Source organism: Mustela putorius, unplaced genomic scaffold (genome assembly GCF_011764305.1).
Source record: "Mustela putorius furo isolate JIRA1106 unplaced genomic scaffold, ASM1176430v1.1 tig00000421_pilon_pilon_pilon, whole genome shotgun sequence".
Taxonomy (NCBI): domain Eukaryota; kingdom Metazoa; phylum Chordata; class Mammalia; order Carnivora; family Mustelidae; genus Mustela; species Mustela putorius.
Window position 1 is genome coordinate 14,027,960 of NW_025421375.1, and position 23,147 is coordinate 14,051,106.

The following is a 23,147-nucleotide window of genomic DNA, read 5'->3' on the forward strand; positions in this document are numbered from 1 at the left end:
AGCCAATCTCATCCGGAGGATGGTGCAGGTGACTCAGACTGTGAGTAAATTTTGGATCATGAGGTGAATATTGTCCTACCTTTTTCCTTGACATGGACTCTATCTAAGGCTTTTTTTTAGTAGATGGAGACAGAGTCACAGTCAAAATAGAATTTGAAGTGTTTGAAAGGACAATCAGACAAAGATGGGGTATTCAGAAAGAAGTTAACTAATGTCATTGAATAAGAAAAATTGAAGAGGTTAAGTTTTTTGAGAAATGGTAATAGAACTCTGGGGGTATTGTGAGAAATCAGAAGCTCTTTAAAAACTTGGGGGCTGTAGAATGAAACGGCATATGTAATTGAAGAAAATAACTAGGCCAGAGTCTTAAAAGAGTCTAGGAGTAGTAAAGGAAGTGAAACAAGGACAGGAATCTTGGCTACTCGTTGAAATCCTTTTTCAGTGCATCTTGGCTTGTTGATATCAACTTTCCTAACTTGTCTTCCTAATATTATATACCACCTCTCGTGCTCATGACCAAGAAAGATGATGTAGCATTTTGATGAATCTGCAGAAATCAACTTCCATGGACTGAATAGTGCCAAAATCATATGTTGAAAGCCCTAACCCCCAATGTATTTATATTTGGAGGTAGGATTTCTAGGAGGAAATTAAGGTTAATTGAGGTCACCCAAGTGGTGTCCTAATCTGATAGGATTGGTGGACTTTACGAAAAGAGGAAAACTGTCTCCCTCTCTCCATGCGCATGCCACAGGGAAAGGCAGGTTGCATGAGGACACAGTGAGAAAGTAGCCATCTACAACCCAAGGAAAGTGCTCTCACCACACTGATGCTGCCAACATCTTGATCTGGGACTTCCCAGCTTCCAGAACTGTGAGAAAGAAATTTGTTGTTTAAACCACCCAATCTATAGTATTTTGTTGTGGCAATCCAAGCTCAGATACCAATGTGGTTTTTGGATTTTTTTGGTGGGGGGCAGGGGACAAGGAGGAGTTACTCTAAATTATTATGCCAGAGATTTTTTCTTTTTAAATCAAGCTCAGTTATACACCTAATTTTTTTTAGAGTTTTCTTACTGATGGAAAATGACCAGGAGATATTATTTTTTATTACTTGAAGTAACATTTTGCACTGGGAAAGAAAAAAAAAAAAAAGAAGTGATGTTACTGTACAGCCTGAAAGGTCTTCCTTCATACCTGTTTGTCTTGGGTAATTCCACAGTCAGCCTTGTACTGCAGATCCCTGAGAATGGGCTCTTCCTGATTTCTTTCAGTTCTTAATCTTGAACAATTTTATTTGATTTTTTCCCAACTATATGTGAAAAAAGAATTGAGCAATACTGATGAATATAGAAGTCTAAGCTTCGTTATCATATGATTAATAGCAAAACACTACTAATGAAACATTAAAAGATGAAGAATAAATGCTACTATAGAACATTCAAAAACCAAATACAATTTTTTTAGGAAATTATTTTATTTTTGTGTCTCAACAGATGAAATTCATAACCTTGTTTTCTGATAAGACAATTCGAACATACAAATCAATTACAGCAATGTGCTTATCAGCTCCCCCCCACCCCTTTATTTTAAAGCAACTGACGGTTATGAAGGACACCAGGACAATAGGGCTTAGCTAAACAGTATGGCAATTAAAAAACGGCCCTCTAAGAAAATAATTACAATAGTCGTTGAAAAGGATTTGTCCTTTGAGCAAAACAGACTTCATTAAAAGAATCATCATGAAGTGGGGAGGATTATAGCTTCCCTTCCACCGAAAGGGAAAAGGGGATGTATATTAAAACAATGGTACAGAAAGCTGGGGAGTCAGACTGAAAACAACAGAAAGCCCTAGGCAACAAATTTCTCCAATAAAATGCATCCCCTTGAAGATATCCATTCAAACTCTTGAATCATATTGAAATAAATAACTGTTCCCCTACCCCCAGCACCTGGAAGTGAATCATTTTATTATCCTTTGTTAACATTAGTTTAATAATTTTCCCAAGCCAACAACTCTCAAAGAGAGTGGGGTTTGTGATAAATCTTGTAAAGGTTGCATTAAAGTTAAACCAAGCCAATCGATGGCCAATGCCATTTTAGATTCTGCTTGTAAAGGGAGTTGATATGACCTGGCAGACCTGGGACTCCCAGGGGCAGAGGGGTTTGTACTCGATAACTTTATCCAGCCAACTCTAAATCCTGTAGCACCTTTGTAATAGGCCCCCAATTCTACATACCATCCCCTCATGCTTTCATGGTAAGCCTCACAGCACCCTTGTGAGGTAGGTAGTGTTATGGTCCTTTTGAGAGATGGGGATGCAGAGACGTTAAGTAGCCTGTTGGTAAAGAAACGTGAATCCAGGGACAGAGCCCTGGGGACTCTTACCCCAGATCCTTGTTTTTTCAGTACTTAACTATTCTGACTCCCTGAGAGTGGATCATTAAAGCAGGTAGGTCCTTAAAGCCAGATTAGCATCTGGCTAGTTGGACACTAAGGCCCATCTCTAAGCCACATGATTTGGATGAAAGAAAGAGAAGTAGGTTGTGATCACCTTGGACATCAAAGCAGTTAAAGTGGTGAAATGCAGGAATAAAGTTTGGACCACAATTTGATAATGACTTTATTCATCGATGTGTTGTTGAGTTACTATGATAATGAATACTCAGTAGATGTTGCATGATTAAATGGATGACTTAGATGGATGGATGAATGAATGAATGAAAGGAGATTGTGCTTGGATAAATGGAAAATTAAAATTTCTACATAAAACAGAAGCTGGAGAAATCTGATTCGCAATTTCTAATCAAGGATAAAAAGGAAAGAGTTAAGTAGATTCCTGAATTTCCTGTGGGCATGTATTTGAGCTTATATTGGCAGCATTTAAAAGGATATAAACATATTTTTTAATAAGGAATTTGTGTACTTATTGATTTGGAACCTGAACTACAAAGACCAGTATTAGAGGCAGTGATACATACATAAACATGATCTATTTTCCTTTGAAGTAAAATTATCTTGTATATACCTATTTTCTCATTGCCATTTACTTGAAAAGCTTCTGCTATCCAGTTCTTAACAAATACTATTCTTAAAATATATTGAACTAAAACAATGAACTACTCTTCTCTTGACTAACCAGTTACTTTCTGTTTCTGTGAACTCATTTTTTTTTTTTTTTTAAACTCCAAAAGACTCAGGATTGGAAAGAGTTTCCATGTATTGAAACCAGCAGTGCCATGGAAGGATCTTGAGACCACAGAAGCAGAGGCAACCGATCCTGCAGGTGTTGCTAAGATAGGAGAGCTTTTATGAATCAAGACGGCGGAGCTGGCTGGGTGGTCACTTTGCATCGCACATTTGTCCTGGGCTCCAGTGAATTCATTTCCAGGAGGATGTTTGTTTTACACTGAGGCTTAAGAAACTCTGGATGCCATGGTATGGATTTGTGTGTGTGTGTGTTCAAGGAAGTGTTTAACTTTCATGAGAGCCCTGAATGTATACAGCAACTATAATCTATTCATCTTTCATACATCCAGCTAATAGCCTGGGGCTAATGGAATAGATTCAATGTAGAGAATTGCCTCTGTGCTCTGGTACTAGCATACTTGAGCTTGAATATGACAGGTCATGGTGCAGTTAGAAAAGGCTCATATAAATGCTACCTCTGCCCCAGAAGTGGGGGAGGGAAGTCTGGTAAATATATGTATTTCTGAATGTGACAATGAACCAAATTAGTGACTATATTCAATATAGATGTCACTTTTGCAATCACATATAAGATTTGGGTCTACCAAGCAAAGAGGTAACCTGTAGAGGAGTATTTTGGTTTTTAATGGAGACTCTGCTTGGATTTTCATCTCTCAGACCTGGACTCCTTAGTGATTGAGTTCTCTTCTTAGTTTTCCTAGTTAGAGGCTAAGTAGAACAGAGAGAATCCTTAGATATGATACATGTTTTCCGTCTGCCTTTTATTATTTCTCTAGATGGTTCTTAGTTACAGGTGTGTGTATCTGGCAGTAAAAATGCCTGTACTACATAGATTTACTGACATGTCCCAGCATTCTGACTTACCTGGTTCAGAATATTATTGAATGAGACAATGCCTATGTAGCTATACCAACAGATTTCCTTCTCAGTCCGCATTTTATGATAGAAGGTTATAATTTTTGCATTTTGTTGTTTATAAAGTTTATAAGGGTTGATGAAAAGCACCATGGTGACAAACCCTAGAAGCCAGTGTTTTTAGGATTTCCACAGTCACTAGCAGAGTTTCTAGGTGAATTTCTCTAGAAATCCCACTGAGGTTTCCTCCTTAGCTTGGCTTCATGCCACATTAATCTTCATGTCCTAGGTTTTAGTTCTGAAAATGAAGTAATTAAGAAAAGAATATCAGGTTCTATAATAAACTTATCTGCCTTAAAAGGAGTAGGTAGGAACTCAAAATATTTATTTCGACTATATTAAATGACACAGAGAAATTTAACAGCAAGCCCGCTGGTGCAGTATGCTCAAAACTGAGGAAGGGGGTGGGTGGGGGTGGGTGGGAGAAATTCAGAAGCAAAAAAATTACAATGGGCTTCCAAATGTACAAAGCAGCACGTGGCCAGTGTGTCTTTTGTAAGTAGAGCCCAAAGACAGGCTGAGTTAAAAGTACGTTTAGCTTTCATTAAAAAGTCTGACTTAGTGATTTTACTTTCTTCCCATTGTTCAACAACAAGTGCTGAAGTACTAGAACCTTCTTCCTGATCAGTGTGTTTAGTGGCCATCCCAACTTGTGATGTTGGCAGAGGGGTATACTCAACACATTTGAAATTCCCTTCAGGGATCACCTACTTTAGTCATGTGAGTTTAATAGTATAAAATGAAAGTCACACTCTCAGAGATGGGACTCTTACCCAAGCAGCTCTGGCATTACTAGAGAATCTTCAGGGAGAAGGAAATCCCTCTCTGGTGGCAAGCTTTTCATTTTGCAATTAAAGAAGCCAGCAGTCTGAGAATTCAAGTGTTTGCTGCTGAGTAGATGTGAATCCTGGGCTTTCTTGTCCTTTATCAAGACCTCCTGTCAGCTTGGTGCCTCCTCCTCCACTTACTCCTTCTTCCTTGGAAGGCATCTAATAAGCCATCAGGGAGGAAGATGGTATCATGGGATGACAGCTCCTTGAGCACGGCTGCCTGAAGCCCATTCCCGTCAGGACCAAAAGTGAAGAGGGAGTACCTTCATGTTCAGCAGAAAGATGTCAGAAGTGCAGTTTCTATATTTTTACTTTATACTTTTTAACACTAGATAGTCTTCTCTTCCCCTTGTTTCCAATTTGCCTGAAGATGAGCAATCTTTTTAAAAATTTGTTGTGCCTTCCTCTCTTAGAGGATGTCTTGAATCACTGATAGTTGGCTGAGTGAAAAGTAACTGAAAAACTAGATGTTACGTGTATGGCTGCTTGGACCCTTTGTGCCTGAAGTCATGCCTATTACTTGCTCATGTAAGCAAGTCAAATGAATTTGGGATAATTTTTCAAGTGATACAGGATTTATCTTCACTGAAATAGATTATCTTTATAGTGGGTTAGTATTACATAGATTTGGATAGCCGGCAGATCCAACCATGGCCCCTTGGTAATTTTGCGTAAAATGAACCTAATAGCTTCTGATTTTTGCTCTGAGTGGTCTCGACCTACCCTGGCATTAGAATCAGATTCCACTGGATTAGCATCTGCCTTGATTGAAAATTATTAGATTATTTGATATAGTAACAGTGCTAAAGATATATAAGCAACCTCATGTTTCCAGCAAGGCTCATAGAACCTGCCTCTCTCAATAAGGAAATATTTTCTGATGTATGACTCCAGTCACATTTTATTACATTTCATTACTTAATAATATCCCAGTGGATTTAACTGAGATGTCAGACGCTTAAGCCCTTTACATCTGTAAAGAAAACATGTTTGCTTAACTTATTTTACATACTAATAAAATAAGTTAACCTGGTTTTACATGTTAAAAAAAAAAAAACATGTGCACAACAATGAATCAACAATAGTCAATCAGACACAAACCTAAACTGAAATACTTCTGTCATTAGCACTAATTTTTTGAGAACAAAAACAAACTATCAGGCATTAAGAAAAAAAAAAAGCCCCCAAAACAAGATCTGTAGGTTGTTTCAGCTTCCAATCATAGGATGTTCCCAGAATAAGATTTTTGAAAAAAAAAAAAAAAAAAAAAAAAAAAAAAAAAATCAAAGAAAAGCACAGACACACATTCTGGTTTGTTTGTTTTTTTTTGTTTGTTTTTTTTTTTTTTTGGTTCCCTCCTGCTCAAGCATATCAGTCTTTAAAACAGTTACATTTTAAACACTTAAAAAATCAAACCACCCTCTCCCACATATTTATATATGTATATATAAACAATAGTTTTAAAATTATGATTTGGGGGATTCCAAACTGTATGGGGAAAAAAGTAAGACGATTGACTTGCATATCAAGCAACCCATGTGTGTAATACACCTGATTTTATAACTATGGAGGAAAAGAGTATGTTTTCTTCCAAATAGCCTCTAAACAAATTTGTGGCTCAGTTCCCATCTCTGGCTATCACATATGTTTGTATATGAGTCAGTGCCTTGCTAAACACATATCGTTATAAATAACGTGAGAAGTTTTTTGGCAAGTCTGAGTTAATCTCCTGCTTAATCATTACTTGTTGATTATGTGCTATTGTAGATTGTACTGATTATATTGTAGTGGAGATTAAAGATATTAAAGCAATTTAGAATAGGAGGAGTGTACCAAAATGAAAAAAGTTAACATGGCAACCAAATTGCTGGATTTTTTTTTCTTGGTCCTGTAGAGTAGACATAAAATCTATGGCCCATTTTCAGCACAGAAGGTTATCTTTTGAACTTTACTGGAACTAATACAGTTAACCAATTTAGCAGAATGTAAATGTGCATTTCTGTTGTCTTCTTAATGGCTATTTTGCATATTAAAGGTAAAGCCTTCCTTAAAATATGCAGTATACTCTTGATTATGCCAGCTCTTTTCTCATTCTGCTGAGGCTATAAATAAAGCTTCTATTTAGGGCTGGCATTATATCAACCCACCTGCTTCTAGAAGAGAGGGAAAAAAAAAATCAGAATCACTCCACCTGCACAGTGCTGTCAGCTTGTGATTATGTGAATGGTAAGTCTTAACTTTTAAAGTGTTATGTGAGATAGGCTCGAGCTTTTTTTTTTTTTTTTTAAAGCAATTTCTAGTTTAACAATTACCCTAAAACTTCTGAGTACCAATGAAAGCAGACTTATCCCCAAAGAGAGCATTCATTGATGAGGTGTGACAGCGGCAGGGAGATGACACTGCAGAGGAGGGCAGAGCTGGAGAATGAGAGATCATTGCAATTGTGGTCTCAGGAAAGGAGGCGGGAACGTGGGGGATACCAGAGCTTTCCGCTCTGTGGGCTGTCTCAGGGGACTTCGTAGTCCCCGCTCACTTCCTCCTTCCCACCCAGCATCTTCTCCCTGGAGATAGGGGCGGGGGGAGGGAAAAGTGGCATTAAAGACCTTGGCCAACTGAGATGGGAAGTCTGAGGCACATTCAAGTGTGTATTGATCAGATTCCCGTATTTTGAAAGAGGAACATCAGTACCAGGCCTGTTTTAGAAAAACAAACCTTTGACAAACCTCTTAATTATATATATTTGCTGCAAACATTTTATCATAGGCCAAGCTAACACAAGGTAAGCAGTTTTCATTCTTTTTTTTTTGAGAAATACAGCCACATTTACTGCTCCCAAAACAGATGAACCAATTTCAGATTTGAAAACCTGTCATTGTTGATTTAAACCATAGTTGACTTGGCTAAACCTTGCAAATCTAGACTTTTATTGCCCTTAGGCCCCGTTTTTATTATACGACTTAGGTAAATAACGTAGCAAATCAGCTAGCATTTTGCTCTTGTAGACTTCCGTTGTGAAGTCGCCACACTTTAACTACAGTAAGAATGAGAGTGTTCTCTTGGGGATGGCTTTTGAAGGAGCTGAGGGGACAGTAAGGGAGAGATTCATCAAGTGTTTGCCAAAATATCAGGAAGCACTGTCTGGTGCCTAACCAATGCGTGTAATTCTGAAATCAACAAGTCAGATAATATTTCAGTCCTCCAGGCTTCCCACACACAAGGGCAAAGTAACTCAAACTCTTCAATCAGAAAGTATCAAGGAGTCTACCAGAAAGGTAGCTCCCCAAGCCATTGGTGGGAAATCCATGGAAATAACCAGGCACAGGATGTACATGTCCAAAGGGGACTGTTGCTAGATCCCAGTCCTAGTAATAAAGAAGGATGTATCTTTACCTAAGGACCAAGCAGAATGAATGGCTTTGGCCCCAAAGGTTTTGTTACTAGGTTCACATGTCACAAAATCCATTTGGAATAGATCGTGTGAGTTACATAAAGGTGACTGGGACATGGGAAATAGGGATAAAACAGAAACTAAATTTAAAGAAGAACATAATTTAGGATTCTTTCTCAGAAGACCTTAACTGTAAATTTTAGCAACAGAGGAAATGGAATTAAAATGGATCCAAGTATCTCTCTCTAACCTTTCTTTAAACCTTCGATAATGTCTTTTTGTCAAGTCTTAGCCTTCTATGCTGAAAATGATGTATTTTTTTCTTTCCTAGAAAGCCTCAAGACATATTACCTGTTGCTGAACAGCTTCTGAGCACAGTCCCTGAAGTTAAAACAAATGTCTTGACCCAGAGATGAAGGGAGAACCCGGAAGGGTAAGTTAATTTACATGGGACTGTACTCAATTTTTCTTCTCCAAGATCACATCCTCTCTTTAGTACGTTCTAAAATATAAATATATTTGTTCCTACTTGAGTCATGGCAAGTGACAAAAGCCAGGTGTCAATGCAGGTGAGATTTAAATAATCCTTTTTCTAAAAAAATCATAGAAGATTATGTAACTCCTGAGCTTCTCTGAGAACTGAGGAGAGCAAAATATTTGACAGAACAATGAAAAAAGAATCGACCCTTGACTCTGTAGAGCAAATCCTGAATGCCTTCATACTACTGGGGAGTTGGTGGTGAGAAGCAAAATTTCTGAGAAACTTGAGCAAACCTAGAAATCTGACCCAAGTCCTCAGGAATTAGGATGTGTAAATCTTGGCAATTCTTGGTTTACATTTTCAGATTATGAGAATATTTTAAAAGCTCATAACTATAAATGCAGTGAAAATGAAATGAGGTTTAAGTAAGTGAGTACTTACTAGGAGAATCTGGACAAGTAGAAATCCCTCACCACGAACAAAATAAGTCAGATTGGTGAGTTACTTTATTCTGGTAATATGCATTTCAGACATGGATCAATTCTTTCAGATTATTAGGGCTCTAGTTAGAGAATTTGTTCTTCTAGAGATTTAATGCCTGGAGAAAATAAACATTTATTTGAAAGTGATATAGACACACACACACATACACACAACTGAACTGGTCAACCTAGAACTAAGTGCTGAGCCAAACAACTGTAGTTCTTCTTGCAGCACTTTAAGACAAATCCTCTAGGAAGAGACTGACTCAGAGAGGTCTAGTTAGGAGAGAATTTGGTCCGTGTGCTCTCTGAGCTGTTATTCTCTACCTTGGTCAACTTTGCTCTAATCAAGAGGTAATTTAAAGCCAAAAGAGAAAATTCCTTATGTGTAACTCCATACTACGCCCTAGAGCTAGTTAACAGAACCCACGTTCAGAGCTTTACAGATATACAAAGAAACCCAAGATCTGCACTGCTAGTGAGAATGGAGAAAATTAAGTAGCTATTGAATTAACAATAAATGCATTACTGTGATGTTTCTGGCAGAAAGTAGTGAATTCTCCAAGAAATATCTGGCCAATACATTCTTATGACCAGATCACGTTTGCAGGTGGTATTTTTTTTTTTTTTTTTTTTTTTATTATCTGTTGGAGCCCAATTCAAATAGTAGTTTTGCTCTTAGTGGTAACACTGGTTTAGGAATACTTTGGAAAAACACAGCTTTAGTTCATTGTCAACCAAACTGGGTTTGTCGGAACTCCAGTTTTTCAAAATGCTAATAGTTACATCAGAAAAGGAAAAGCTTTGCGCTCAAATAAATTATAGAGAAACCCTAAGGTGAGCAATATTAAACAGAATTCTTTTTTATAGGACTTGCAGAGAATTCATTAGGCTCATGTATGTTTAAACATCAAGAGGTGGTTAAAGAACACAGCATTTTTCCAATTTAGTCGTCTATCCAATCTCTCTTTTGGAAGAGTGCTTGCTGATATCTCAAATACCTGTTGTTCCACAGATCAGAGCATGGAAGTCCCTAAAAGAGTGAAGTCTCACTTCTTCTAATGGAATAATCACAAAATCTTTTCACTTAATCTTTTTGTGGATGGGTTCATTTGAACTTCGTTTCATTTACTAAGCTGCTTTTGGTCAACTTTTAATTTAACAGAAAAGAACAGCTACAGTCACAAAGCCCTTTTATTAATTGCTCAATGTTTTCTCTTGTTGTTGGATAATGAGTTGCAAATACAACAGTGCAAAATGAAGATGAAGTAGTTTCTAATACGTCGTGGAAGACTAGCCCACCACTTTTTCTTTTCAGTTTGAAAGACCCCATCCCACCTGCACATGGGAAATAGGAGTTACAGAAAAGTCTTGATTTGTAATATTGGATATGTAATATGAAGTAATTTCCAAAAGTGGAAAATGAATTTCTAAAAGATCTATGATAGTCATTAGGAAAGTCAAATGAAAAATGACTTAAAGAGGCAATGCTTCAATCTTTCTGTCTCATTTCCACCCTTTATTAAGGGAGAAAGGGGTTTAACTGTGCTCCTATCCAATCGGCAGAACGATTTCTGGACCTGTCACTTTTTTATTGGGGTCAATTTAATTTTATTGAAGCTCCTCAAAATTTCAAATGATAAAAAAGAAAAAAAAAAAGCCAGCTTTTTGAAAGTCAGACCCCCAGGCGGTATGTCAAGAAACAAACCTCAGAAACTTCCCACTCACTGTCCAAAAGGGGGCTCACTTCAGGTCCCTCTCAAATGAACAAAGAATGGACATTTCCCATCTGTCCTTTGCTGATTAAATAGATCACATTTCAGGAATCCACTCTGCATTCAGTGCTTTCTCAGATATGAATATATGTGTTGAAAGCCATTCACTGAACATTTAGCCAAACAGAATTATGTCTCATTTGAACCAGATCACTGGTGGTAGGGGCAGGATGCCATTAAAAAACAAACAAAGAAACAAACAAACAAACACTATCATGTTTTAACTTTGAGTAACAGTCATTGATACAAACTGAACTGGACAGAGATCCTTGGGTCAGAGGGGTCAAAGTACCTGCACAATTTAACCCATTTGTAGGACTCTCGAGCCTGGTTTTTCTCTCTACTCTCAACAGAGTAGAGAGAAAAACCAGTGCTTTTTAATTAACCTTGTTTCTCCTCACCTCTTTAAAAATGAGACGGATTCCTCTTGTGTACACAAGACAATTCTCAAGCTAAAAGGAAGCAGGGAAAAGCCCTGAAGTTACCCATTCAAGGTAATACTGTATGTACAGTATATGTCTGAATGGAAAACATCAACGTGGTAGCTGGTTACTTCCTGTGACTGGCAGCAGTCCAGGCTTCAGACAGCTATCACTCTAGCAGATCCTCAGCTGCTTGTCTGGGTCACCCTGGTTTGTGCTGGCATCGGAGGAGAACTCCTTATCCACATAGCTTTTGCACATCCGAATCCTTGATCTCTGCTACAAGGTCAGTATTACCCTATGAGTATAGATAACAACTACGTGCTCTTCCTATTAACCCATTAGCAGCAACTGATGAAAGGAAAACCAAGTTGTGTTTAAACGGATGATCTTCCTCACAAACACCTACTTTGCATTTTACAGGTACAACTAAGTGGCACACAACCTTCTGGAGAACCCGAGGGCTTTGTTACAGTAAACTGGTCCAGGGTGATATCACAAGTATAAAAAATATTCCATTCTGTATCAAAACTAGGCACATGCCTTTATTTATAGTAACAGAAGTTAACAGAGTTGAGCAGTTTTGCCTTGGGCCCTATTTCTTGGCATCCTATATCAGACAAATGCATGGTCCCACATCTCTCCGCCCATAACTCCAGGGATCTAGTCTCGGGGTCATCTCTATGGAAAGGAAGGTGAAATCACACTTGGATCTATAGTGGTGAGTAACTAAAAGCACAACCTCTCATTCATATTGCTTTAAAACATATACAGCATATGTTTCAAAAAAAAAAGAGTAAAGAATATATTGATTTCATTGTGGTGTTCAACCAACAATATGGTATGATGCAAGGCTTTAACAAATGAGAATCATAGATACAAATTTTTCCGTAGAGTATGTTTTTGACAAATGTGTCTTTTTAATATGTAAATCCTACATTGTAGGTTGTTCCTTGTTTTTTTCTTTTGTTTTTGCCGTGGTAGAAAATGTTGAGTAACTGTCCATGAGCATGAGCCAAAGGTTCAGGTTCATTACTGAGATCCCCAGAATGCCGATATTTGCAATGCAAACAATTAGTATCCCACTGTGAAGGGCTCCAACACGTGTCTGCCTGCCTCCCTCTAGGTGGAGAGTCTCCATGAGAAGTCCTCCTGCTCCATGGACCCTGCTTTGACACAGGGCAGCTGCACGAGGCCACCTTCTAACCTAGTCATTGATTGTGCCAGCTGTCTCACTGGTGACCAACACCGGCCCAGAAACAACAGCGTGAGTGCTAGACCCTCAGATCATTTTCATGTTGAACCTTCTGGGTCCAGCCACCTCCCCTTCCACAACAGCACCATTGTTTTTTCGGGGCACATACTCTAGGTCAATGCTGTTTTTATGCTTGCCTTTCCCTCGGCTCCACACAAACAGGAGGAGAAAACAAAATAAAACCACTCCCAGGAATGTGAAACAGCCCATGGCCGTAGACACCAGTATTGTTTTGAGGTCCAGGGAGAAAGTGTTGGCATTGGTGCCGTTAGACATGGTGTCGTTGGAGTCTGTCATGTACATAGGGGTCCTGTTGGCATAAAGGAAGCGGTCTGAGGTGAAGCCTTTCACCGTTAAAGAGGCCGTGTAGGTGTCATTCCCCGCTGCGTTGCTGGCGATGCAAACGTACATCCCGCTGTCTTGATCCTGGGCAAAGCGGATTTCCAAGGTGCCGTCGCCCAACACGGTGGCTCTTCCGTTGGACTTGGCAGTGATAAAACGCCTCCGTGGCGTCACCCAGGAAATGACAGGCTGAGGGTCTCCGTCCGCGCTGCATTCGAGCTGGACCGTCTGCCCTTCGTCCACGAGCAAATGCTGCAGCTTCTTTTCACGGATTTTGGGTTTTTTGCAGGTAAAGTAAAAAGAAAGGGCAGTGCTGTGGAAATCCTTGAACGATCTCTCGCGGATGGTGTCGGGGCCGGCGCACATGGGCTGCTGGCCCCCGAACTGCAGCGTGGGGTGCCGCTGCAGGATCCACAGGAGACGGCAGTCGCAGGCCAGGGGGTTGTTGTTGATGCTCAGGACCTCCAAAGCCCTAGGGGAGGAGAAGACGTTCTCTTCCAAAGTCTCCAGTAGATTCTGAGACACATTGAGCACACGGAGGAAGCGGAGCCCTTGGAAGGAGTGAGGCTCAATGGTGCGGAGCTGCGCGCCCACTATGTGAAGCTCCTGAAGGCGGATCAGGTCCGAGAACATGCCGGCTTCGATGGCGCTGATGGGATTGTAGGAGAGGTTGAGGTGGGTCAGATACACCAGGTGTTTAAAGGCGAGGAAGGGGACTGTGGACAGGTTGGTGTTGGTGATGGAGAGGGACGTGAGGTTGAGACCGTAGAGGCTATTGGCAGGCATCATATCCAGTAATGGCCAATAGTCGATCTCTAGATGTTTCAGGTGGAACAGTCGTTTAAAGGCATACACAGGCATAGTGTTGATATTGAGATGCTTCAGATGCAGGCTAATGAGGCTGCGGAGGTGGGAAAGGGCTTCTGTGGGTACTGCCGTGAGGTTGCATTTCTCCAGGGTGAGCTGCTCCAAGCTAAGCAGTCCGCTGAAAGCCCTGTGTGATATATAAACCAAATCGTTGTCCCCCACCTCTAGAGACTTCAGGTTGTGCAGGTCCTGGAACATGTAGTCCAGTAAAATGACAATCTTATTCTCACTAATGTCCAGCTTGGTGAGGTTGGATAGCCCCGTGAAGACCCCTAAAGGGACCAGTTTCAGGCGGTTGCCTTTGAGGCGGAGGGAACGAAGGTTAAAGAGATTGTTAAAAGCTCCGGGCTCCACATTGGCGATGATGTTGTCACTCAAATCTATCTCCTCCAGCAGAGGATAGGATATGAACTCTTCAGGGTTGACACTCTTCAGCCTGTTCTTGCTGAGGTCCAAGATTTTGGTCTCAATGGGAATGCCCTCGGGGATGGCGATCAGCCGCCTTCTGTGGCAGCTTACGGATTTGTTCTGGGCAGAGCACTCACAGCGAGCAGGGCAGCCAATGGTGGATCCCATGAAGAGTAACACCACAGCCAGACCCAGGAATGGCTGCCAACATGATATGGCCGTGTGAAGCATGACTCCACCTCTTAGTCTACACCTTGGTCACGGGGCCTGCAGGAGAAGGCAGGAAGAGAAGTTGAGTTAGGATATGGATAGGTAGGGGTGCCTGGGTGGCTCGGTCATTAAGTGTCTGTCTGCCTTCGGCTCATGTCATAGTTCCGGGATGGTGGGATCAAGCCCTGCATCCTACTCCCTGCTTGGCAGGAAGCCTGCTTCTCCCTCTCCTACTCCCCTGCTTGTGTTCCCTCTCATGCTTTGTCTCTCTCTGTCAAATAAATAAGTGAAAAAAAATTTTTTTTTTTTAAAAAGGGACATCAGTAAGGCAGCAAGTGCCACAGAAATGACCATGGATTGGGAACCACACCGATTTGGGATTAAGCCCGAGAGCTGCCCTTATTAGCCACATGGGGTAGAGATTGTTGCACCTCCCTTTACGTTGTTTTCCTTGGCTGTAAAAGGAGGATGACAGTAATAGCATCCCAGAATTAGGATGATGTCGATATTTAACAATTATAAAGAGACTACTACACTGCCTGGCACAGAGCGTGAGGCACAACACCACACCTTTCACAAAAGGCTCTGTTTTGAAGTCACACTCAAGCAAAAGAGGTCAGTGGCTAAGAGGAAACGTTCAGTTTGAATCAGTGTCTACATCTCTAATGCTGGGATATCATCCTCTGCTCAAAATGAAGTTAAGAGAAGCTTCATTTGATATCAGGCTCTTAGGTTCAAAGTACAAAGTTACATTGAATACAAGAGGCTGAGGCTTCATTTCTGTCATGTATAAGCTTTCTACTAAAAACTGCCAGTTAGAAGGTATACATCCTTCAGAATTCTGTTAAGTCTTCATTTATGCCTTCATAAATTTTCTCATTAAATTTATGCCTTCATAAATTTTCTTTTTTGAGGTAAGTGAAAAAAATCCTCAAAATCCTTGTATGCTTTGTGTTTATTATAGGAAAGAGACAGAATGAAAGCACCATAATGGCTATGATGATGAAAATGCTTTAAGAGTTACAATTTTAAGAAAAAAATTTTTAAATAATAAATGAACTGTCCTTTCATATTCACATTCAAACCCAGTGAACATCTTAAACTGAATGTAAATAGGTATCAGATGATACTGGAGGGGAGTATGCTTTAACAGTAGATAGGCAGACCCTGAACTTACTGTTCAACTGAATAGTAAGACGGGTTATTCTTGAGCTTGGCTTCTCTACATGAGATCCTGAGGGGGACACTTGATCCACAAACACCATATTTTACACAAGTCTCATTAGTGTAAAACAGTATTTTCAGATAAAAAGGTATCTGATCAACTTTGGTATTCACTCCTAAAAGAGCCATTGAAAGTACAATTCTCCATTCACAGTGTTTACATATATGTCTGTATGTCCATGTAAAGCTATATCTACATATAAATAAATATATCCATAAAAACATAACTAGGATCAAACCTAATGGTGAATCACTAGAGAAGTGCCCCTGAATGAACAAGGCAAAGATTCAGACAGTGCTCCAAAATCCATTATTTAGGAACATAGGAGTTGGTATTATTAGAAAGGACCTGGTAAAACTAGCATTGTTTGTAGATCAAACTATTGTTTAAAGTACCTGAAGAATGATTAGAATAGAAGAATAAATTAACATGGTACAAAACATTTAAAAAATATCTTCACAAATGATTAGTCACAGGATCTCAGAAAAAAATTAAATTCTTTAGAATAAATTTAATGAGAAATACACAGAATATGACACTCAGCCCTACTAAGAGAACAAAACTTAAGAGACGTAATAGATTCAGTATTATAAAGACATTGTTTTTCAGATCCAAATATATCTCTGATCTATGTATATATTGAGAAATTCAAAATTACTTTCTTTGAAAGAAGACAAATATGACAGTAACCAGAAATTAATTTAACAGTAGTAACGGCAACAGACCCTACATATCTTGTAGGGTTGTTTTAAAATAGTACGCTACATGAAACTACAGTCAATGAAACAAAGTAGAGAATTAACAAAGTATATTTGAAAAGTTAGTATAGGTGAAAGGTAGCATTTTAATTCAGTGAGAAAGATACAAATGATTAGCTAGATATTTAATGGGAAAAGATAGACAACTTCACTTGGTCCAATAAAGTAAATTCAAGATGAATTGAGAATGAGAATGCATGAATAGATATTGTATTAGAAGAAAATTCAGTAATTTTATAATAGAGTTGAAAAGCATTTTCTATGAATAAAGCCAGAAACCATGAAAGAAAATGATCTATTTGGCTGCATGCATTAAAAAAATAGCATAACCAGCAAATAAACAATATACACATTGAATACCCAAAGACCATGATCAGTCTGGTATTAAATAACTTTTATTAATCAACAAGGAAAAGAGGTAAATGTCAATAGAACATGAGGCAATGAATGTAACAAACACTAAGAACCGCTAATCAGTGTAGGAAGAGATGATCAACCTCACCAGTAAGCGAAGAAATGCAGGTTAAACAACAGGAACATATCATTTCAACCTAAATTTAATCCCTATTTTTACCCAGAATTAGCAAGAGTAGAAGGAACTGATGGAGGAAATATGAACAGGCACAGCTTTCAGGAGGCTCAGGGACAACAGTGAGGAGGTTACTGGATACATTAAACTTAAAGACATGCAAGTTCAGTATGTGCTTCCCTTTGAACCATTTTTCCCCTAACTTTGAATTTTTAAAAGCCACTTTATTGAGGGATGACTGACACACAAAAAATTATATATTTAATGTACACAAGTTGAGGCACTGGGAGACAAGTAGACAGCTGTGCATCTATCACTACAGGCAGTGCCGTAAACGTACCGACTGCATCCGGAAGAGGGTGGGTCTGATGAGTCAGATTTTTATTCTGAAGATCTACTGTAAGGAAATAATTTGATTAATGTGCACAGATGTTTGGTACAGGTTCATCGGGGTTTGGTTGGCTCGTTTTGTTTTCTTATCTTCCTAAGGTGGAATCCGAGAACATTGATTTCAGACCTTCATTTCTAATATAAGCTATTAAAGTTATAAACCCATGAATGGCTTAATTGCATTTCAGAAGTTTTTATGCATATATATATATATATATATACACACACACATATATAAAACTCAATTTTTTTTTTTACTTTATGCTTCTTTTGACTGATGGATGGCTTAGGATAGAGCTAGCTTATTCCAAGTATGCAGTTAGATCTTCTCTAGAGTCTTACTATATTTTTTAAACTTAATTCTGTTGTGGTCAGAGAATTGCTCTGTAGCATTTCAATCCTTTGAAACCTACTGAGATTGTTTTACGGATCTTTTATTAGTAGAAAGGGTCCATCTTTGTCTCTAGTAACACTCCTTGTCTTCAACTCATTTTGAATGATTACTGTAGCTACTCTAGCTTTCTTGAGCTTCGTGTTCTCTGGATGTATCTTTTTCCATCCCTAACTCTCAACATACTTGGGTCTCTGTAGTTAGTTTCTTTTATAACCAGCAGGTGTCTGGTTCTTGTTTTTCAATCAGTCCCATGATCTCTGCAGTCTCTGCCTTCTGTGAGATTGCTTTGTCCACTTATACCAAATATAGTTAACTAAAATGATTGCATTCCAGGGAGCCATTTTGCTATTTGTTGTCTATCTGTCACTATTTGAATTTTTTGTTTCTTTCTTGCCTTTTTCTATTTTAATCTTTAATCTATTTAATCTTTAATTTCAGTTCTTTAGCCTTTCTGCCCATGTTTATGTATGTTATTTTTATTTGTTGTTCTAAGGATTATAGTATACATCTTTAATTTATCATAGCCTACCTAGAAGTGTCATCAAATTGTTTCAGGTAAAATGCATAACAGCCTGGCAACAGTTTATTTCCATTTTCGCCCCCTAGCTCCCACAATCATCCTCCATGGAGAGAGAGAGAGCGAGTTCTAGACAAAGAAAGTGGGAAGTACAAAGGCATGGAAGCGATGGAAGTCCTCTGTGATTGGAGAATTAAAGTCACCCAAACTGGCTGGAGCAAATACAGGAGAGAAACAGAAGAGAGGCCAAAGAGGTAATTAGAGGAATGATTTACAAGAGGCTTGTAAACCGTGATAAGCTGTTTTCACTCTATCCCGAGGGCAACAGCAAGACATTAAAGTGTTTTATGCAAAAGAGTGATATGATCAGATTTATATTTGGGGAAGATTAATCTGACTGCAGCATGAAAAATAGATTTGCAAGAGGGAAAAAGTTGAAACTCCTAAAGCTGTTGCATTAATTCAAGCCAGAAGAGAAGTGGTCTCGATTAGGGTCATAGGAATAGGCTTGGGTAAATGGACAGATTGAAAATGTGTTCTGAAGTAGAACAGAGAAATGCTTTAGTTATGGATGGACTGAGAGGGATGTAGGAGAGGAAGGTGCCAAAATGATTTCTAGCCTTTTTGTCAACTGGATAAGACTTGGTGTCATTCCCCGAGAGAGCAGGCTTAAGGGAAGGTAGAGGATGAGGAATTCCTGGCTTCCTCCCATGTGCATGTCAGTGGGCCAGCACATGTGTGTTCACTGGGCAACTTAATGATGTTTTTACTCCTTGAAAATAACATTTTTCAAATACTTTTAAAGTAGAGCAGGGAAAAATGTATTTTCTGTTGCATTTATAGGACTCTGTGTTCAAGGCAGAAGTTTGATTACACACTCTGTAGTCTTCAGTTTATTTTGAATTGATGGTAAAAAGTGAGTTTTTTTGTTTTGTTTTGTTTTATAAATTCTGCTAGAGAGTTAATCTTCTCTGGCAGAGTTTGGCCAATCTGCACCTCACCAGCTAGATATGGAGATAACTGACATCCTGTTTCTGATTTATTTCAGTAATGCTTTAGGGAACGTTTATTTTATTGCTTGGATCCCTGAATCTAGCTAAGTATGTCTAATATAGGGAATGACAGTAGCTAATTCAGTCATAGCTGCAATTTAACCAGAAAGGAGCTCAACTAAGATGGAGAGTATCTGGAATTTTTTCCTTAAATTTTTGTTTGTTTGTTTGTTTCAGAGTTAAGGACCATCATGAAGAAGGATGGATAAGTACTTAGCAAGCAGGCAGCGGACAGGCTCCCTTCAGATCTGGAATACCTTTCCTGCTCTACCATGGTGTTTCAATGAGGCAAAAGTAGGTACTTTGGGGCCCTATCTCATCATAGTTCTTTGATGCACTTTGGAAACTGTGGAGGAAGGTTGTGCTTTATTCTCATCACAAATATTTTCCAGTTTTAGTCTTGAAGGGCCAACTGCTGACTCCATTTAGCTTTCACTGTTAGCAGAAACCTTACAATCAAAGCTTTCTTGTCATGTCTGACTGTGACCAAGGTTTGATAAGATGAACTTTGTTTCATTAAGAATAAAGCAGGAACTAAAACCTGTGGGGAGCTGACTAGGGCCTTTCTATTAGTTCTGATCAAAGGGCCTCTCGGGTACAATGATTACACCTTTCTAAAAGTAGTATGTGAAGTTGGGTATTTTCATACTTATACTTTTTGTGCACTGTGTATTTATTTAAAAGCTTGTCCTATTAATGTAAGAAACACAAACAAAAACATCAGGAAGTAGACTTAAAGAAGAAAGAACAGAAATAATGAAAATTTGGACCCAGAAACACCTGGCTCCAAGTCTGTTTGCCATTTGTTGGCTGTGGAACATAGGTAGGCTGATGATGGCTACGATTCTTAACGTCTCTGTTAATTCATGAGACTAAAGCAAAATAAGGTGAGGGTTAAATAGAGTCCATGTGCAGGGGCACCTGGGTGGCTCAGTGGGTTAAAGCCTCTGCTTTCGGCTCAGGTCATGGTTTCAGGGTCCTGGGATTGAGCCCCACATCGGACTCTCTGCTCATTAGGGAGCCTGCTTCCTCCTCTCTCTCTGCCTGCCTCTCTGCCTACTTGTGATCTCTGTCAAATAAATAAATAAATAAATAAATAAATAAATAAATAAATAACTAAAAGAGAGCCCATGTGCAGTGCCTACCACATAAAGATTAGTGGTCATTAGCAATTTTTTTTTTTTTTCAAGGTATAATGGTTTGGTTTGTTGAGAAGGCATTCTAAAGGAAGACCTGGATTTCCTAAGTACAGATTAGGTGAATATTGGAAAAAGAGGTCCTTAAACAGATGACACAGTGATAAGGAGAAATGGAAAAGCTTTAAGCAACCTTTATCTAAAAACAAAAAAACAAGCAGTAAAGGAAAGAGATGATCGTTGTCCTATGCTGTTTAAAAAGAACGTTTATAAAGGAGAGAAATAGCTACATTGATAGACATTAAGGTAATGATAAATTGTTTATTCTGGGAATTCTATGATTAATTTAGTTCTCTAACTGGCAACTGAGCAAGGGAGCAAAACAATAAATAGAGAGAACAGAAATCTCTTTAAACCTTCACACTAGCTAGTGGCAGGATTTTTCTTTTTCTTTTTTTTTTTTTTTTTTTCCCACGAAAGCTATTTCCCAGTCGGGAGAGGTGGGTGATGAGGGAGGTAGGTAAGAAAAGGAAAAGATGTAATGAATAAAGGAGTCTGAAACTACACCTGAGGTGATAGCTGTAAATTCAGAAATACTGGTCTGTGCTAAAATCAGGTCCTGAAGAGTTGTGAAAGTTGTTTAAAACATCTGAGAACTAAGAAATCAATTTCAGTGTAAGTCTTAAAATTCACCAGGGTTACCTAAGTTCTTTGAAGGACCCCAGGTGAACTTGAGATTGAACCCCAAGGTCCTTAACCTGGCAGGAAAATTGGATATGAACTTTCTACAGAATAAAATTTGTCCTTCTACATGATCTCCAATACCTTCTAAAGCATTGTATTTGTACCTTTTTCTCCCAACTCAGTTTTGGTAAGGTAGAAATGGAAACTTTGAATATTGAGGGCCAACTTGAACGCCAGATTTGGAGAGGACCCATGGTGTTTTCTGTTACAAGCTAACTATTTTTTATTTAAAAAAATTATTTTTAAAGATTTTATTTATTTGACAGAAAGAGAGAGAGAGAGAGAGATCACAAGTAGGCAGACAGGCAGGCAGAGAGAAAGGGGAAGCAGGCTCCCTGCTGAGCAGAATGCCCAACTTGGGGCTCGATCCCAGGACCCTGAGATTATGACAGAGCCGAAGGCAGAGGCTTAACCCATTGAGCCACCCAGGTGTCCCCAAGGTAACTATTTTTTTTTAAAGATTTTATTTATTTATTTGACAGAGATTTATTAGAGAGGTAGGCAGAGAGAGAGGAGGAAGCAGGCTCCCCACTGAGCAGAAAGCACAATGCAGGGCTTGATCCCAGGACCCCAGGATCATGACCCAAGCCGAAAGCAGAGGCTTTAACCAACTGAGCCACCCAGGTGCCCCAAGGTAACTATTTTTTAAACAAAAATCACAGACATAATGATTAATCACTCAGTGTCTCATGCAGGTAGGTGAACAGTTACCCACCATTGTAGATACCTCTCAAGTAATTGCACGCAGATTGCCAGTTCTGTCAATAGCTGAAGATAGCATTCTGATTGCCAGTTGCTTGGATAGAGACTGTTAAAATCTCACATTATCTATATAGGCTTCCAACCAAATGATAATTGCAAGTATCTATCTGTATGAAAATTAGCTATTAATATGATTTAATGCAGTGAAATTAATATAAAATGGTCATTCAACTAGTAAATTGAACAGGCAGGATCTAGATCTAGTTCGATAGCATCTTAATTTTTTTTTCCCTATTGTCCCTTTATAATTGACTCAAGAGGTAAAAAGATCAGGAAACTTCTTATTTAACTGGAGCTTTCATAGGTAAGTTAGTATGCACTGGGACTGGCAGATTTTAAAACTGGTTCCTTCTATGGAGCAAAATCTGGGGCTTTTGGGGGACTCACATGATCAAAGGACATCTCAGATGTAGTTCCCTTGATTTGGAGGAGTGAATCTCTCTTGTGGGCTAGTGGAGTGGTCTTGCCACCTTCCCTAGGAACCGTCACCTTCGGTTAGTTTTTGCAGGGGTCCCGTTACCTTCCCAGCTGGCATTCTTGAAGGGACCCAAGACAAGCCCTGTACTGGCGCACTCATGCATGTTGCCCTCATTTTGCATGGGGAAAACTCGCTTGCCCAGAAGAGCCCTGTCAGTGCAGAATAATCCAAATCCAACAGCCACCTCTATGCTGCCACAAAAGAGGCTGTCTAGCCTACCATTTATTCTCTGGATTTCCCAGGAAGAAGTTGGAAGTCAAATCATGCCCTTTACTACAGTGGAAGACTAGTAAGGGTTCCACACAGCCTGTTTGAAGTACTTTTGTCTCCATTGCAGGAGAAGCATCTTTCTTGCTCCTTGAGTCATTTGCGAAAGGTCATATAGCCCTAGTCACCTGATGCCCCCAGACCGAGAACTCGCCGCTCGGCCTGTGTCAGTGGCTCATGTGCGTGTATCTGTGAGTGAGGCGTGAGCACAGCGCCGGCCGTTGGATTTCAACAGTAGCTCCCGCCGGCTTCCCACCCTGCGGCCCAGGAGCCGGGGCCATGGCCAGAGACGCGTTTCATCATCCACGTG

At 39.3% G+C, this 23,147-nt stretch overlaps 1 protein-coding gene and 1 long non-coding RNA gene across 2 annotated transcripts; one reads left to right on the top strand and one right to left on the bottom strand.

Moving 5' to 3' along the window:
- The first annotated feature begins 12,393 nt into the window (after nucleotides 1–12,393).
- LOC106006733 lies at nucleotides 12,394–19,830 on the top strand. Its single transcript, XR_001181009.2, has 3 exons — nucleotides 12,394–12,770; nucleotides 18,488–18,652; nucleotides 19,628–19,830. It is a non-coding gene; the product is annotated as an uncharacterized LOC106006733 (long non-coding RNA).
- LINGO2 (leucine rich repeat and Ig domain containing 2) lies at nucleotides 12,764–14,641 on the bottom strand. Its single transcript, XM_004761769.3, has one exon. It carries the CDS (start codon nucleotides 14,604–14,606, stop codon nucleotides 12,786–12,788), a length of 1,821 nt encoding a protein of 606 aa, XP_004761826.1. The 5' UTR covers nucleotides 14,607–14,641; the 3' UTR covers nucleotides 12,764–12,785.
- Nucleotides 19,831–23,147: the final 3,317 nt, after the last annotated feature.

Excerpts from the sequence above, each read along its gene's own strand:
- LINGO2 (XM_004761769.3), bottom strand. The coding sequence starts at position 14,606 with ATGCTTCACACGGCCATATCATGTTGGCAGCCATTCCTGGGTCTGGCT.